General features: G+C 37.4%; 1 protein-coding gene across 8 annotated transcripts in view; it reads right to left on the reverse strand.

Moving 5' to 3' along the window:
• The window catches only part of Pikfyve (phosphoinositide kinase, FYVE-type zinc finger containing), an 85,018-nt gene that overhangs the window by 33,953 nt on the left and 34,445 nt on the right, over positions 1-16,620 (reverse strand). For all 8 annotated transcript variants that reach the window (XM_057755573.1, XM_057755590.1, XM_057755624.1 and 5 more), the window contains 8 exons: positions 15,499-15,558; positions 13,505-13,634; positions 12,956-13,136; positions 12,261-12,335; positions 8,743-8,850; positions 3,029-3,169; positions 2,222-2,348; positions 832-1,988 (listed from right to left, as the gene is read on the reverse strand). In XM_057755573.1, the coding sequence (XP_057611556.1) occupies positions 832-1,988; positions 2,222-2,348; positions 3,029-3,169; positions 8,743-8,850; positions 12,261-12,335; positions 12,956-13,136; positions 13,505-13,634; positions 15,499-15,558 (1,979 nt within the window). The remainder of the gene's footprint in view (positions 1-831; positions 1,989-2,221; positions 2,349-3,028; positions 3,170-8,742; positions 8,851-12,260; positions 12,336-12,955; positions 13,137-13,504; positions 13,635-15,498; positions 15,559-16,620) is intronic.

Here is a 16,620-nt window from a genome sequence, read left to right on the forward strand (position 1 = left end):
TTAAAACAGGTCCATTTTCAATAACAAATTTCCATCTCTCACAAGACTATAATCAAACAATAGAGCTAGTTGTGGTGGTACAGAGGTATAATTCTATCATAAGGTGGTACAGGCAAGACGATTGTGAACTTAGAGTCAACCAGGACCACATAATGAGACCTGTGAAGGCTAGCTTAATTGCCATCTTGATACAATTTAAAATCAACTAGGTATATACTGGGTTGGAATATGGGCACATCTGAGTGACTGTTAAGTTAAAATGTGGGGAGACCAAGTACACTGTAGGTGGCACCATTCCCTAGCAAAAGATCTGGAACTGTTAGGAATGGAGAACAGAACTGAACACAAACAAGCAAGCAGCATATATGCATTTATTTCTCTTTGTTCTTGACTGTGGTATCATAAATTGCTTCTTCCTGCTCCCTTGACTTCCCCTTATAATGGACTGTAACCTAGAATTAAAAGCTAAATAAACTCTTCCATATTTTGCCTTTTTTTTTTTCAGGTATTTGACCATAGCAACAACAACAAAAATTGAAACTAAAGACCTATCTTAAAATACTGAAAAAAGTCAAGAGCTACATCACACCACATATAAGCAATACAGATATAAACTTCAAGCAATTGCCCACTTTCCCTTAACTTAGGTCCTTCCTACTTTACTACAAGCGCATACTAAAATCCAAAATCCCAGTTTCGTTCCCTTATGAATCCACTTTTATACTTTATACATAAATGCCATCCAACTCAAGAAGAAAAATAAGCAGAAGAGTAAACATTTAATAAACCTATGCAATCTGTCATAGTGATTTTTTTAATCTTGCATCTTACCTTTGTCGCCCATAAGGCATCGCTTGGAACCAACCCCTTCTCTTCATCACTCTCAGTTTTGTTTCCCGATTTACATCCTGAAGTGGATGATGCATCTTTTGAATGGACAAAAGGGTCCAAATGTTTTGACTGAATTCTTCCTCCTCTAGCTCGATAATCAGCCAGCATTCTGCCCAAGCTCTGGCTATCACCGAGATGCTCGGCGATCCTGGTGCTCACTAGCTCATGTGAGGGTAAGACTTGAATAGACTTGGCCTGAACACTGCCATTCATGCCCTGAAGTCCAGAGAGATCCCTGAGCAGCTGTTTCTTCCTCCTGAGCGCCATTTCCTTCACCTCCTTGTTGAGGAGAGGAGACCAGTAAATCTGCTCTGGAAAATAATCTCGAGTTGAGCACCTCATCCCCTTTTCAGTTAAAAGGAAAGGTTCCCGGAATGTAATAACTGGAGAGATACAGAGGATCACGTCTTTTAATTCTTGTTTAAATGTCAAAGAGTATGTCTTTCGTTTATCTTCAGAGGAGGTGACTTCCTCAGTAATGTACATCCCGGTGTCATCCTGTAGGGGGTCTCTAAAGGCTCTTATTTGGCTTCTGGGATCCTGGTGTTCGTCTGTTTGCTGCGATGTCTCTGGCTCTTCATTTCCTATAGCATCCTGTTGATCCATATGGAGAGGCAACAAGGATTCAGGTACCAACGCAAAGAGAGCACAGGGAATACCTGCTGGGCAAGCGGGTGCAGAATAATCTTGATGTTTCACAGAGGCAACCGCCTGGGGAACACTTTTACTGTCCTGCTCGCCCTTCTCAAGTGTAATCCTTGATTCCAACAACGTGCTGTCATCAGAAGACAGGGAGTCAGGAGGGCACTCTGGGTCCTGGGGAAGGGAGCTGCCACTGTACTGCTCCTGAGGCACGCCTTCTTCCCCTCGGCCCTCAGACAGAGAATGGAATGAAGGGCTTTGCATTAAAGTTGGAGGCATAGCAAACTCATCCATGAGAAAGGAGATTTCTAGTTGAGAATGATAAGCTACACAGATCATAAATATTAGGATTTCCTTAACTCGAGCCAGCTCATAATCGGAGCCTCCTCTGAGCTTGATTGTACATCCTAGGTGCTGTGGACAGCCTTCAAAAAACATCAGTGTTTTGGTTTGTTCTACAAATAAACAAAATTAAGAGACTTAGGTGAAAATTCAGAGGACCAGAGAAAATTTATTACCAACAAAAAAGAAAATCCTTACAGGAATAAGACCACACTGAATCACTCTCTCTCTACCAATGCTAACAGATATTAATACTTCCTGAGTAAACAATACTATATTTAACTAAGAGTTGATTCATTTCTTGAGATTCCCCAAGCTAAGTGAATGTATGTTTAAAATGACTCACCATTAGGTAACTGAAATATCTGCATATAAAATTTGTGGCAAGTGCCCAGGTGTGGTTTAGTGAGCAGCTGGTCCATGGACACCACTAAATCACCTTGGGTCATTCGACTGATTCGTTCTAAAACTTGCTACAACACAGAAAAACAGTGTATTACAGAATTAGCTATGAGTAAAATTCTTAATAAATTTAACCTGAAAAAGTACATGAAGTATTAAAATAAAATAATGTTCACAATCAGTTTCCTTAATTTTAATAATTATATGACTTTTATTCTGTATTAGATCAAATTTGCTTGCTAAATAACCAATGTATGGCCTCAAAAACAAACTATGCTCGCTGTAACATCATCACAAGACGAGCATGGTATGGTGGTGCACCTGTATAGCCCCAGCACTTGGGAGATGGAGGAAGTAGGACAGTACAAGTCTGAGGTCAGACTGATCAGTGAGTTCCAGACCTGCTAGAGGTACAACCTGGACCTTATCTTCTTTTTTATTCTTACTTTATTTTGTTATTACCTTTTTAAAGAGCATTTGGCTACCCACTGTCTTAGTACAAAATACAAACAAACAAACAGAAAAATCCGTTTCCTTAAAAGAGGCCTCCATTTTGTGGAGGGACTAGTGAAGCACTGGTGAGCACTTGTTGATGCGAGTCTACAGTCAATAATGAAGTAGCTACCACACCTGTGTCCCACTTTCAACATAAGTAGTACATCAAACAGAAAGAATGCTGCATACCTACCATACATGCATATTAATTTAAAAGCCATGTTTTTTTAAGTGACTAAATACAGAAAACACTCACTGACTTTACATTAATGACCAGAGTAATGCCATGTTCCAGTAACATGTCCTGAGCAATCCGAGATACTGTTTTCTCAACTAGAACCAATGTGGGTCGAACATCAACTATCCGTTGAACATAATTCTTCAAGAATTCCCTTTCCTAAGAGAGATAAAACAGAAATACAAAACCTGGTAAAATTCAATATTCAAACATATTAAAATATCATGATAATCTGATTTAATATCAATTTTCAATCTATAATTTTTCCTTCACAAATAAGTCTGTAAAAAATTCAAATACAACAAAGAATTTTAGTCATAATTCTAAACTAGTCATTATACTTAAAAGTTTTAGAGATGTTTCATCCTCCAATCAATTTTATTTTGAAAGATTTTCAGTTCCTGATAATCTATAATTTGCTGAAGATGTAGCTCTGTGGGAGAGTACATGCTGAACACACTTAGGGTCCTGTGGATCAACATGTGAGCATGTGTGTATGTGTATGGATAATAAACACTAAGAACCTAGTAGCATAAACTTTTAATTTAAGAAACAAAAAGCCTATTCCTACACCTGTTACAATAAAAGCAACTTCTAAGCTTATGTGATTATGAATTTTCTTTTCCATCTGTAACATACAATCGTCTCTCTCCTAGGAGTCAGAATTAATAACCCTCAGACAGATGATACTCCACCTGTTTCCTAACTCCAGTTTCCTAACATCATACCCTACTTCAAACAAATACAACTCAAGTTCTTAATGTAATGCTTAATATAATATAATACCACCACAATAGCCGGGCGTGGTAGCACACACCTTTACTCCCAGTCCCTAGGAAACAGAGGCATGTGGATCTGAGAGTCTGAGGTAGCAAGGGCTGTTACTCAGAGAAACCCTGTCTGAAAAAAAACAAAACAAACCATTGAATTACTTTGTCCCCTTTCCCAATGTGGCTACATTAAATAAACCTCCCCTTTCTGATTTTCAAAGTAAAAAAAAAAAGAAAAAGAAAAGACAAAGGAAAAAAAGAAAGAGAGAAAAAAAGAAATTTTGCCACAATAAAAGCTTCATTTCAAAGCAAATGAATACTGTACACAGTCCAGGGTAATATAATACAACCCTTAACTGTTTCTGCTCTCCACATAAGAGACACTGAAAATGAGCATGTCTGCCACTTCTTCTCCACGTGCCCAAAGCATTTCTTCAGCAGTCTGTACAACCATTCCCAGCCACCTCAGTATACGACATTTTTACCCAAATAAACTACCCTGTAACGAAGGGCATTTTCTTCTGTCTTTCTATGCTTTACTTACAGAAAGTAGACATTTTTTGCCTAGCCTTCAATCCTACAATTCCAGACTCTGAAAATAAAAGTTGGAGAAAACCCTCGGATATGTAGAAAGACTATTTCAAAACAAACAAACAAACAAAAAGATACAGCAATTATGCATTCTCAAATTCTCCCTTTATTAGTAAAACTTTTTTTCTGAAATACATTAATTTCCCAATCTGCTTACTAAAATTTAATTCAATGACATTTGAAATAATTTTGTTTGTACTACTTCAATAAAATATAATTAATTTTTTCTGAAACCAAGCAAAGTTAAGACATAACTGTAATCTCAGCATTCAGAAGTCAAAATAAAAGTTCCAGGGAAGCCCAGGCTATATAACAGAACTCTGTGCTACATGCACATGTGCGTTCATGCATTCACACACACATGATCTGTCTCTGGTACAATGTTGGCAAATATATTTCCTCTCAGATAAAATTCTATTTCCCAAGGTCCAAATGAGGAGCAGAAGGAGGGAGAACATGAGCAAGGAAATCAGGACCGCGAGGGGTGCACCCATCCACTGTGACAGTGGGGCTGATCTATTGGGAGCTCACCAAGGCCAGCTGGACTGGGACTGAATAAGCATGGGATAAAACCGGAGTTTCTGAACACGGCGGACAATGAAGGCTGATGAGAAGCCAAGGACAATGGCACTAGGTTTCGATCCTACTGCATGAACTGGCTTTGTGGGAGCCTAGCCTGTTTGGATGCTCACCTTCCTGGACCTGGATGGAGGCAGGAGGACCTTGGACTTCCCACAGGGCAGGGAATCCGGACTGCTCTTCAGACTTGAGAGGGAGGGGGAATGGAGTGGGGAGAGGGGGGAGGGGGAGAGGAGTGGGGGGGGGAGAAGTGGGGAGGGGGGAAAATGGGAGGCGGGGAGGAGGCGGAAATTTTTTCAACAAAAATAAATAAATAAATAAAAATATTCAGACACAAAATTAAAAAAAAAAAAAGAAAGATAAAAAAAATTCTATTTCCCTAACTGTACATAAAGCTCCATGCTAAAAAGCAGGTCTAGTCTTTGTTCATCCAAGAGAGAGAGTATCAGGAAGTGGGCCCCAAGTACTGCCTGGTGATCACAAACCAGCAAGTCCAGCAGAGAAAGAGTGAGCAAAGTCACAACGTAACTCTACCCTGCACCTTGCCTCTTGCCCTTTCTCTCACCACCCTTGTCTCTTCCCCAGTTACTTTACACTTGGGGGTAATAGGAAAGACAGAAGAGATGTACAGGAAAAGGACAGGAAAAAACATGAAATTAGCAGATATTTTCTTTTCAAAGTAAAATGTTTAACATAACTGACATTAAAGGTTAAAAAAAAGTTTGAAAACACTACTAACAAGATGCCTTATGTTATCAAGATTAAATCATGTTGCTAACTACCGATGTGCTCAAAACATAACCCAAATGAAAAAAATCAAGGTTGTTTACTAGATTCAAACAATGCAGTAATTGTGAAATAAGTGCAACTTTTTAATTTAAATTATCTACAGATTTCAAGTATCAAAGTTCATGAAATCCAAGGCACAATTTTACACATTTTGACAACCCCACAACCAGGAAATATATTATAATCAATATAGCTGTGATCTAATCCCATGAAAATATGCTGATATCATTTATAAAATCGACAAACCCAAGAGCAAGGATTACGTACCCAGACTGGGGGTAAGCCTGAGGAGTCCAGAAGAGCCCTTCCCTGGACCTAATACCCAGCACCAAAGCCAACAACAACAACAACAAAGAGACCCCAATATCAATATCCCTTCTATTCCATAAGCACAAGTAACTGTGTTTCCCTTGCTCCTCCCAGGCTCTTCTCTGAAAAGTCATACTCTACCATAACTACAAAGATTCACCTAAATCTAATTAAGATCTTCCATCTTTACTGAATACAGCTGAAAGCTAAAGACAAGAGCTCTAGGAAATAGACAGGGAATTTAAACAAGCATTTGCCTTGGATGACAACTGTGTTTTACTAGTTACTATCTACAGAATGCAATACTTCTACCATGCTTGAAAAAATCTGACTATCTATGAATGTAAAAGTAATTTTTTTTACCTAAATATTTCTGGAACTAAGTATAAATGTTTCCATGTATATGACATTTACATTCATAAAAAACACGTATTCTGAATGATCACAAACTAATATCAATAGTATTGATGGGAGAGGAGAGCTGTGTCAAAACAAAACAAAAAGAATTACATACACTGATACATACACTGGTAGTGACTTCAATACCCTACTCTCACCAATGGATGGCCATCTAGACAAAAACTAAACAGAGAAATACTGGAACTAACAGGCATTATACACCAAACGGAACTAACAGATATTTACAGAACATTTCACCCAAACACAAATGAATATACCTTTTTCTCTGCACCTCATGAAACTTTCTCCACAACTGACCACATACTTAAGACACAAAGCAAGTCTCAACAGATACAATAAAACTGAAATAACTCTTTGCAGACCACCACAGATTAAGCCTGAATATCAAAAACAAAAAGCTTACAAACTCATGGAAACTGAACAACTCCCTATTGAATAATAATAATTTAAAAAAATTAAAGACTTCCTAGAATCCAATGAAATTAAATACACACATACCCAAATTTATGGGACACAATGAAAAGTGGTACTGAGAGTAAAGATTATAGCATTAAGTGCCTACAAAAAAAAATTGGAGAACTCTCATAGTAAGAACTTAACAGCACACCTGAAAGCTCTAGAACAAAAAGAAGTAAAAACACACAAGAGGAATAGACGGCAAGAAATAATCAAATTGAGAGCTGAAATCAATAAAAGAGAAACAGAGAATAATAGAATCAATGAAACAAAGAGTTGTTTCTTTGAGAAAAATCAATAAGATAGACAGACTAACTAAATATCCAAATTAACAAAATCAGAAATAAAAGGGGGAACATAATAACACACACCGATGAAATCCAGGGAATTATGAGGACATATATATCCTACCAAATTGGAAAATGTAATAGAAACAGCTAATTTTCTTGATAGATACCACATACCAAAGTTAAATCAAAATCAGATGAGAAATTAAAATAGATCTATAACCCCCAGTGAAATAAAAATAGTCAATAAAAGCCTCCCAACCAAAAAATGTCCAAGGCCAGATGATTTTTTTTAAGAGTTCAACCAGACTTTCAAAGAAGAACTAACGCTAACAGTCCTCAAATTATTCCACAAAACTGACACATGAGGAACACTGAGCCACAGGTACCCTAATGCCCAAACCACATAAAGACTCAACAAAGAAAAAGAATTACAGACCAATTTCCCTTATGAACATAGATGCAAAAAACCCCAATAAAATACTTGCAAACTGAACAAATAACACATCAAAAAGATCATCCATCAAGGTTCATCCCAGAGATACAGGAATGATTAAACATTCAAAAGTCAGTAAATGTAATCCACCATATAAACAAACTGAAAAAAAAAATAGATGGTTATCTCATTAGATGCAGAAAAGAACTTTGACAAAATCCAACACATCTTCATGATAAAAGTCCTGGAGAGATTGGGGACAAAGGACATACCTGAACATAATAAAGGCAATCTATAGCAAGCCTACAGCCAACACGAAGTAAATGGAGAGAAACGCAAAGCAATTCCACTAAAAAGGGATAAGACATGGTTGTCTATTCTCTCCATATCTACTCAAAGTAGTACTTGAAGTCTAGGCTAGAGCAGTAAGGGGATACAAATTGGAAAGAAGTCAAAGTATACTTACTTACAGATAATGGTAGCATACAAAAGTGTCTCTAATATTTCCACCAGGGAACTTCTTCAGCTGATAAATACTTTCATCAAAGTAGCTTGATAAAAGATTAACTCAACAAATCAGAAGCCCTCCTAATACACATAAGACAATTTGACTAAGAAAGAAATCAGGCAAACAATACCTTTCACAATAGCCAGATGAGGTAACTTAGAGCTGCTATTCTGGTACCCTTCACTTAGGAAACAGAAACCAACACAACCTCCACCTTGAGATATTGTTCTATTTGCAACTACATACAAGCTATTTAAATTCTACAAATAGGTATTAGTTGGAGTCTATTACAAATGGGAGGTTCCATTAGAGACTTGAAAAGTTAGAGAAACTGTCCCAGTAAAGCAAGAGCCAAAGCAGAGAAGAGTAATAAATCCAAACTTCAATTTTCACTTTTTCTTCCATACACTCCCAGTCACGTGCTCCTTTAACACTCTGAAACTTCAGAAACGAGTGAAGGAGATTTGGGTGAGCTACTTACTAAAGTGTAACAGAAACCTGCCTGTACAATTAACATTTTATATGTAACAAGCAGCACAAAATGTAAGCATTCATCCCATCAAACTTCTTCTTCCAGAAATTCTTACCTGAAGCACAATAGGATCAATGCAAGTAAACTTAGTTTCTTCTCTATAGAGATACTCAATGGAACACTTCAACAGAAGGATTTTGGGATTTTTAATACAAGAATTCATCTAAAAAAAAAAAGTTTGTTAAAGGTTTGCACTTTATAGGCTTTTAATCATAATCTTAATTTCTTATAGTCCTACTAATTATTAGCATTATCAAACTCCAATTTATTACTTTTGGGTTATTCGCTTTAACTTTTTCAAAGCAAGTTCTTCAAAGCAACTTTTTCTTATCTATTCCTCTTTACTCTTATATTTTCATTTACTATATACTGAAACATATACTATGTTTTTCTTTTCTAATTCTCATGCTGTAAGAAGAAACAGCATGCCCTAGGTGGTGATAAGTATTATATGCAGACTATTTCACACACTCTAGATCAGCAACGTTGGAAGTGTATTTCAGTCTTTCTAAACTTCAAAAGTAGAAAAGAAAGGGGAAAATGTAATGGCACTTGAACATTATTCTAACACAATAAATTCCCCAATAATCTTAAACTGGCAAGCTCAACTGGGTAATGTAATGTGAGGTTAAAAGAGGTTAAAACACATTAAATCATTTTCAAAAGAGAAATTCATGTTAACACTCAACCATGCAACTAAAGCCACATGCAAAATAGCATGGGTCCTACCATCAAAGCTTTCAGTTTGACCCAGCTCACACAGCCCAAACTGGCAACAGTTCTAAGAACAGTAACTAGCTGGGGTGCTGTGGGATGATGTGGGAGTGATTTCTTTCTAATATGTTGCTTTCATTGGTTAATTAATAAAGAAACTGCCTAGGCCCATTTGATAGGCCAACCCTTAGGTGGGTGGAGTAGACAGAACAGAATGCTGGGAGAAAGAAGCCAAGTCAGTGAGTCGCCATGATTCTCCCACTCCAGACAGACGCAGGTAAGCCAGCTCGTGGTGCTACACAGAATATTAGAAATGGGTTAGATCAATATGTAAGAGCTAGCCAATAAGAGGCTGGAATTAATGGGCCAAGCAGTGTTTAAAAGAATACAGTTTCCATGTAATTATTTCAGGTATAAAGCTAGCCATGCGGGCGGCCGGGTGCCAGGAATGTAGCCTGCCGCTCTTATTACAACAGTGGGACAATGGTTTTACCCTGTAAAGATTTGTTTCTTGCGCTTGTTTGATAAAATGTTGATTGGCCAGTAGCCAGGCAGGAAGTAGAGGTGAGGCAACCAGGCAGGAAGTTGAGGCGGGGTATTGAGAACAGAATTCTGGGAAGAGGCAGTCTGCAGTGGTCACCCAGACACAGAGGAAGCCAGACACAGAGTAAGATGTGACTGCCTCGCCAAAAAAGGTACCATGTCATGTGGCTAACACAGACAAAAATTATGGGCTAATATAAGTTATAAGTTAATAAGAAGCCTGAGCTAATAGGCCAATCGGTTTATAATTAACATAGACCTCTGTGTGTTTTCTTTGGGACTGAACAACTGAAGGACCAGGTGAGACAGAAACTTCAGTCAACAGGGAAAAATATATTCAGGCTCTAAAATTAAAGACTATGTCTAAATATGATCAGTGAGGCAAACCAATAATTCATGGATGTATTTCTACCTCTCCTACAGGATTTTCTTCAACTTCTGAAAAGACATAACATGCTCAGTCTTTTCCCCCTTTTGGTTTTCCAAAACAGGGTTTCTCTGTGTAGTCTTAACTGTCCTGAAACTCACTCTGTGGACTAGGCTAGCCTCAAACTCACAGAAATCTGTCTGCTTCTGTCTCCTGAGTGTGGGAGTTAAAGGTATATGCCGCCGCCACCCAGTTAACATGCTTACTCTTACTTCAATAAATGTCACTTATTTTGGTTTAACATTCTGTCTTAAAAGGGTAATATACTGTTTTATAAGATTATATATGCAAACACGCAGTGATTTTGGGACAATGTCTAAGAAATAATATTGAATACCATCATATTATTTATAAGTGACCCTTAACAATTTTCTAAAGGCTAAATGTCTTATAGCCAGCCTTCTATACCAGTAATTTCCACATCCTAGATTTGACTTACTGTGGATAGAAAATATCTTGCAAGACTGGAGAGGTACTATGTGTCCCAAGCATGCACAAATTATCTTTTTCTAATATTATAACTTATTAGGGCCTAAAGACAATAGCATAACAACTATTTATACAGCACCTATATTGTAGTAGCCATAGTAAGTCATCTAAAGATGATTTCAAGTCTATAGGAAAGTATTCAATTGCTTATATAAAGAGCCTGAGCACCAGATTTCAACATTCCCTTGAGACCCTGGAATCCATAACCTGCAACAACTCACAGACAACTGTATTAGTCTATACTTAGAAAAGAGTAAAACTGGACTACAGGTCAACCATCTACTTTCCTAGATTAGAACAGCTGTCTCAACTTTTCCAGCAATAAAGTCAATATCTCCTGTGATAAGGCCAAGGTATCCCAAGTTTTATAAAGTTTCCTTGATGGTCAGGAAGTATAGCAAGGTCTGAGAATGCTGCTATAGTTTCTCAAAATGTAAAGATCAGGGTGCTGAAGTAGTTAAGAGCAGCTGGTGTACAATTCCCAGCACCCATGGTAGCTCACAACCATTTGTTACTCCAGTTCCAGCAGCAGCAGATACAATGCCCTCTTCTCCATGGACACCAGGCACACACATGGTGCACAAACATGCAAGCAAAACAGATACAGAAAGTAAATCAGTAAAAATTTACTTTAATATGACAACCAACAGATGACACTGAGCTATTCATAGTGCCTACTTTCAATGTAATACTATCCTTCCCTTCACTTGTCTACCTTTTCCTACTCCCTTAAACCTACGGAGTGAGACAGTTTAAGTTTAGGGGTCCATATATTTAGCAAGGTGCCCAGAAAATACTGATATACACTGTAATTTGAGACTCAACAGCCCTCAGAAGTTCGAAACCCTTGGTGGGACACAGGAAACCTGCCTGCTTCTTTTAGTATTGTCTGACACTGTAGCATTTTATACTTTTGTGTTTCGAGATTCCTGAACACTCAATATCTAACCTAACCTCCTATGTTTGTGCTAGTGCTGGGAAGACGCCTTGGAACTGAACGTAGAGCTATAATGGGTGATAAGCATAAGAAACTAATGACAATTCTGCAGGAAGACCAGTTGTAGAAAACTACACCATTTAAAGGAATACAGCCTTTCAGAAAAACTCTGCCTGGAAGCAGGGTCTAGGGAATCATGATACCAGTATGGAGCCCACTGTTGATCTGGAAACCTGACTCTTCCCTTCTTCCTTCTTCTATCTTGTAAATTTCCATATTCAAATCCCAATTCATATCAGCCCTCTGAGATATTCCTGGAATCTCCAAACTTTTGCCTCTATGAAATACATGGCTAGGTACCCTTCAACATCTCCTTTTGTTCCATAATTGAGAAATTCCAACTTATGAGCTTAGTACATAGCCATGGTCTGCTGAATTTCACTGCTGAACTGAAACTCATTACCTTTTTATGTGCAATGTTCTTGGTACAAACAAAGCCATTGACAACCACAGAATCAAATTTCTTTCCACCTGGAATCTAATAAAACAAGAAAACAATAAGAACCAGTGATATATCCTCAGACTTTATCACCACTATTATGTCTTTACACCTTTGAACTGTTACCATAATTAACATGACTAAGTAAGGGCATAAAGGTCCAGAATATAGTTCTCATCATCTCATGTTATCTCACCATGACTGTGTTCTCCTACCCTCTAATCTCTAACATCATATGTGCTACTCTAAAATACTCATTGACTAAATAAGCTGGTATCTGTGGCAATACTTTTAACATTAAATATTACAAGTAAAATATATATTCAGAACTTAGTATTATCTAACTAAAGCAACTACCCACTGCTTTTCCTCATGACAGAGTCAAGAGTCTATGAGAACAGACTTTCTCATAAATGACTTTCCAAAAAGAAGCATTAAGAAAGGAAGAAATTATATTTATTCTGGTCCTCATCACACACCCATCTCACTCTTTCCACGCACCTCTCACTTCCTATGAACAGCTTCCAAGAGCTCTACTTGTACTGTACAGCGCAGACAGCCTCACTGTAATGGTTCCTTACAGATCACCATTAAGAGATAAATGACTATTAGCCCTGCCCCATCAGTTCCTAGCATCGGCAAACATTAGCAGAGCTCACCTTCTTGATGTGGACAAACTGGCGGATATCCATGTCATCATCCTGGTGCTTAACATCAGGTCGGACTGTCTGAACAACCTGGCAGACTAGGGACACAATGATGTCCCTCCAAGATGATGACAATGACTCGTTGTGAAGCAACTGCTGGAGTAGTGCCATCATGTGGTTATGATTAGCTGAGCTACAAAATGTCACAGAAACAAGTCTGCAGTTAGGACTAAAGACACAAGAAGCACTCTACAAAGAAAATTCCAATTATGGTTAACAAATAAGATCTTCCATGCCAATTCCATTCCTTCAATATATCCTCACCATGATTCTGCACATAACAGAAATCTGTGAATATTTTCAAAGTAACAAAGCACCTTCAAACTGTTCAATTAAGATTCTAACACATAAACTAAAACGGAGACAATCAGCTTGGGATTCTGTTTTATGAGCTACGTCATCAGAAGTCAGAATACACTTTCTATTAGTATTTTCCACTTTATAAGGAAGAGGAATTATGCATATGTCCAAGCCACTGAAAATAAAAATCTAGTGCCTTACAGCAGCCTTTCCATGGCTTGCTTCTCCTCATTCTCCTCCCGCAAGAGCTCCAGGTTGTTATGATGCCAGCCCAAAGGGGTAAAGGGCAGTTCTTTGGATTTTTCCTCTACTCGACGATTAAACAAAGATTCTAAACACAAAATAAGAAATTAGTATTTCACTGTCATGTTTTATACCATCAACTCATATACTTAGAAAATAAAAGTATCTTAAGTTGACTGATATAAATTATTGCTATAAAATGGCTAAGACCTGTAAAACACACAATTAAAATATATAATAAAATACATAATCAACAATACATACATCAATACACTAAATTGCAGAAGCAGAGCTTGAGGTATAGTGCTTCTATATCATGTGCAAGAACCTGCATGGTGGGGGGAACCCAGAAACAACTGGCATCAGCCGAAATCTGAGCACAGCTATGAAAAGTAACTTGACCTAAGGAACAGAGACTCTCAGTCAAGAGTATCAACATCAATTCTAAAAGACAAACAGAATAGTATTTTTGCATTGTTTGTTTTAAAGAGTTAAAAGATGCAGATTTTGCACATAAAATCATAAACTGAAAACCACATTCAATTGAAACCTGAATGGTGACAATAACAGAGTCATGTGTGCACTGAATTCTCAAGAGAGAAATTTTCATTGACACCCCAGCCCCAGATTACAGTATAGTCTCTCAACACAGTCTCCACTGTATTTTTACAATATAGGCTTTACAACAAAATTTTAACAAAGTAGACCAAAAAAAAAACTTTAAAAAGTTATACTAAATAAAATTTAATAGTTTTATGTAAGATTTTGAAGTGTTTAAAATTTTAAAAACAGTGAAATGATTGGGTGTGGTCATGCACATCTTTAATCCTAGAACTCAGAAGGCAAAAAAAGGGTAGATCCCTATGAACTTGAGGCCAGCCTGGTCTACACAGATTTCAGAGCTGGGAAATTAAGAGCATCTGCTGCTCTTCCAGAAGACTGAAGTTGACTTCTCAACACCCACATTAGGCAGCTCACAACCATCTGTAACTCAGTCTCCAGGGGATCCAACACCTCGGGGTTCTGCGGGTGCCTGCATTCATATACACATAAACACATGTAGACACACACTTCTTATACATGACTTTAAAAGATAAAAATAGTAACTTTTAAAAGGGCAAAATAAATTACAAAAAGTTAAAAAAACAATGTTTTACAAAACATGCTCATTAAATAATCATTGAATACTATGACAACAAATGAAAAGACAAAATTCTAGTGCTTTCTCTTTTAGAGCAAACCAGCTTCTATAAAACATGGTACATAAGGCACAAGACTGGCACTTCCCAATAATGAACAGCCAGTCTGTAAACTTCCAGCTAAGCTAGATGTTAGCAGGTAAATTTAGATAGAGTATCAAACCAGACCAGCTGCCACTGGCCTTATTCCAAATTGCCCCATCTCTCTTTTTCTAAAACCCCAGGAACTAAGATGATCACTGGAGAAGGAGTCTTTTCTCCCTTTGTCTTTCTCCATGGTAGAAGAGTTTAAGTTAAAGGTAGGAGAGATCTGTACTCATCTACTCTTCTTTAGTCTTAATGAAACTCATCAGTAGATTTGGTGCTTTATTCTCTTTGCCTACTTCTTTTCCCAACTCTAGAGGGCAAACACCAAATTCAAGTGATAAGCTCACTTGTGAGCTCTTTGGCAAAGAGGCAATCCTTGACAATATGCATATCAATATTCATTTTTATACACTGCCTATCAAGAATAAAATACAAACTACTCAAAAAATTAAACAATCATTTTTAAACTAAAGATTCTCTCTCAAATCAAGACCAAGTTTGTATCCTTGACTTCCAACATACTCAAAAGTCATTCTACATATTTAAAATTATGTTCCTATGATATTAATTAAATATACTTTCAGCACTTTCTGTCAACGTGCTAAAACCTCAAGCACACCATCATAAAACAGACTTCATTTCGAGTACAGTTGTTTGTAAAATTACCTTTGATGAAGGCATCGCTTATTGAGAGCTGCTGTCCTCCAGTGTCAGAAACCAAATACTCTGCAAACCAGGAGAAGAGAGAAGAGGAAGGAAAGACACATGACTTCAACAGGCCAGCGTAATTATGCAGAACACCCACGCACAGTGTGCACGACTTCTACAAAACTCACCTTGTCTCAAAAACTAAGGTAAAGAACAATACTGAGTAAGATAGCCAATGTTGACCTTTGGCCTCCTCCATACACATACATAGACAAGATTTCATATAAACATATGCCCCACACAACCCCCCCACACACGAAGTGCTAAACAAACTGACTATAGACATGGCAAATCCTGTAACAAAACCTAGGAGGATGTTCTTCCTGCTGGTATCATTTCAATATTGTGCACAATCATTCAAGCAAGCTATACAACTAGATGTCAGTATTAGTAGTAGCACTGCTGAACTCCTACACGTACCAAACACACTATGCTTTGCGTGTTTCCATACAAAAATAAAGCTCACAGTGGGCAGAATAGTAGGTGCCGGTGGCCAGGGAGTAGGGAGAATAGGGAAGTACTGGTCTAGGGTAGGAAGTTTCAGTTATGAAAAGGAACTGAGATATACTTTATAACATGATTAATGCAATATGGTAATGTGTAGTAGATATTTCAAAATTCCTAAGAAAGTAAAATTTGAAGGTTCTTGTCATTAAAAAAAAGTTCCTGAGATGCCAGATGTTAACTGGTTTTATTGACTCATTCATTGTTCTTTATATACAAATGTCATTGCATCACTTTATAACATATAACTCCCAAATACAAATGTGAAAAGATTTATGAATATATGAAAAAAGTCATAATGAAACCTATTATTTTATACTATTAATCTACACTAATAAGTGTTGGACAATCATGACTATGGGAAGCAAAGCCCTATAGGGTAACTTAGGACATCCTCTGCCTACTAGCATCTAATAGACAATGATCATTTTAGCATTTTAAACAAGAAACAGATTATTATAAAGCTATTTGAGACTCCATAGCCTGTTAGGTAATCACTATACCACTGAGTTGTATCCTTAACTCAAGAGAATACTCTTAGCATGTTTCTCGTGTATACTAGTTATCGTAAAGATC

The sequence above is a fragment of the Chionomys nivalis genome, chromosome 2 (assembly GCF_950005125.1).
Source record: "Chionomys nivalis chromosome 2, mChiNiv1.1, whole genome shotgun sequence".
Lineage (NCBI taxonomy): Eukaryota > Metazoa > Chordata > Mammalia > Rodentia > Cricetidae > Chionomys > Chionomys nivalis.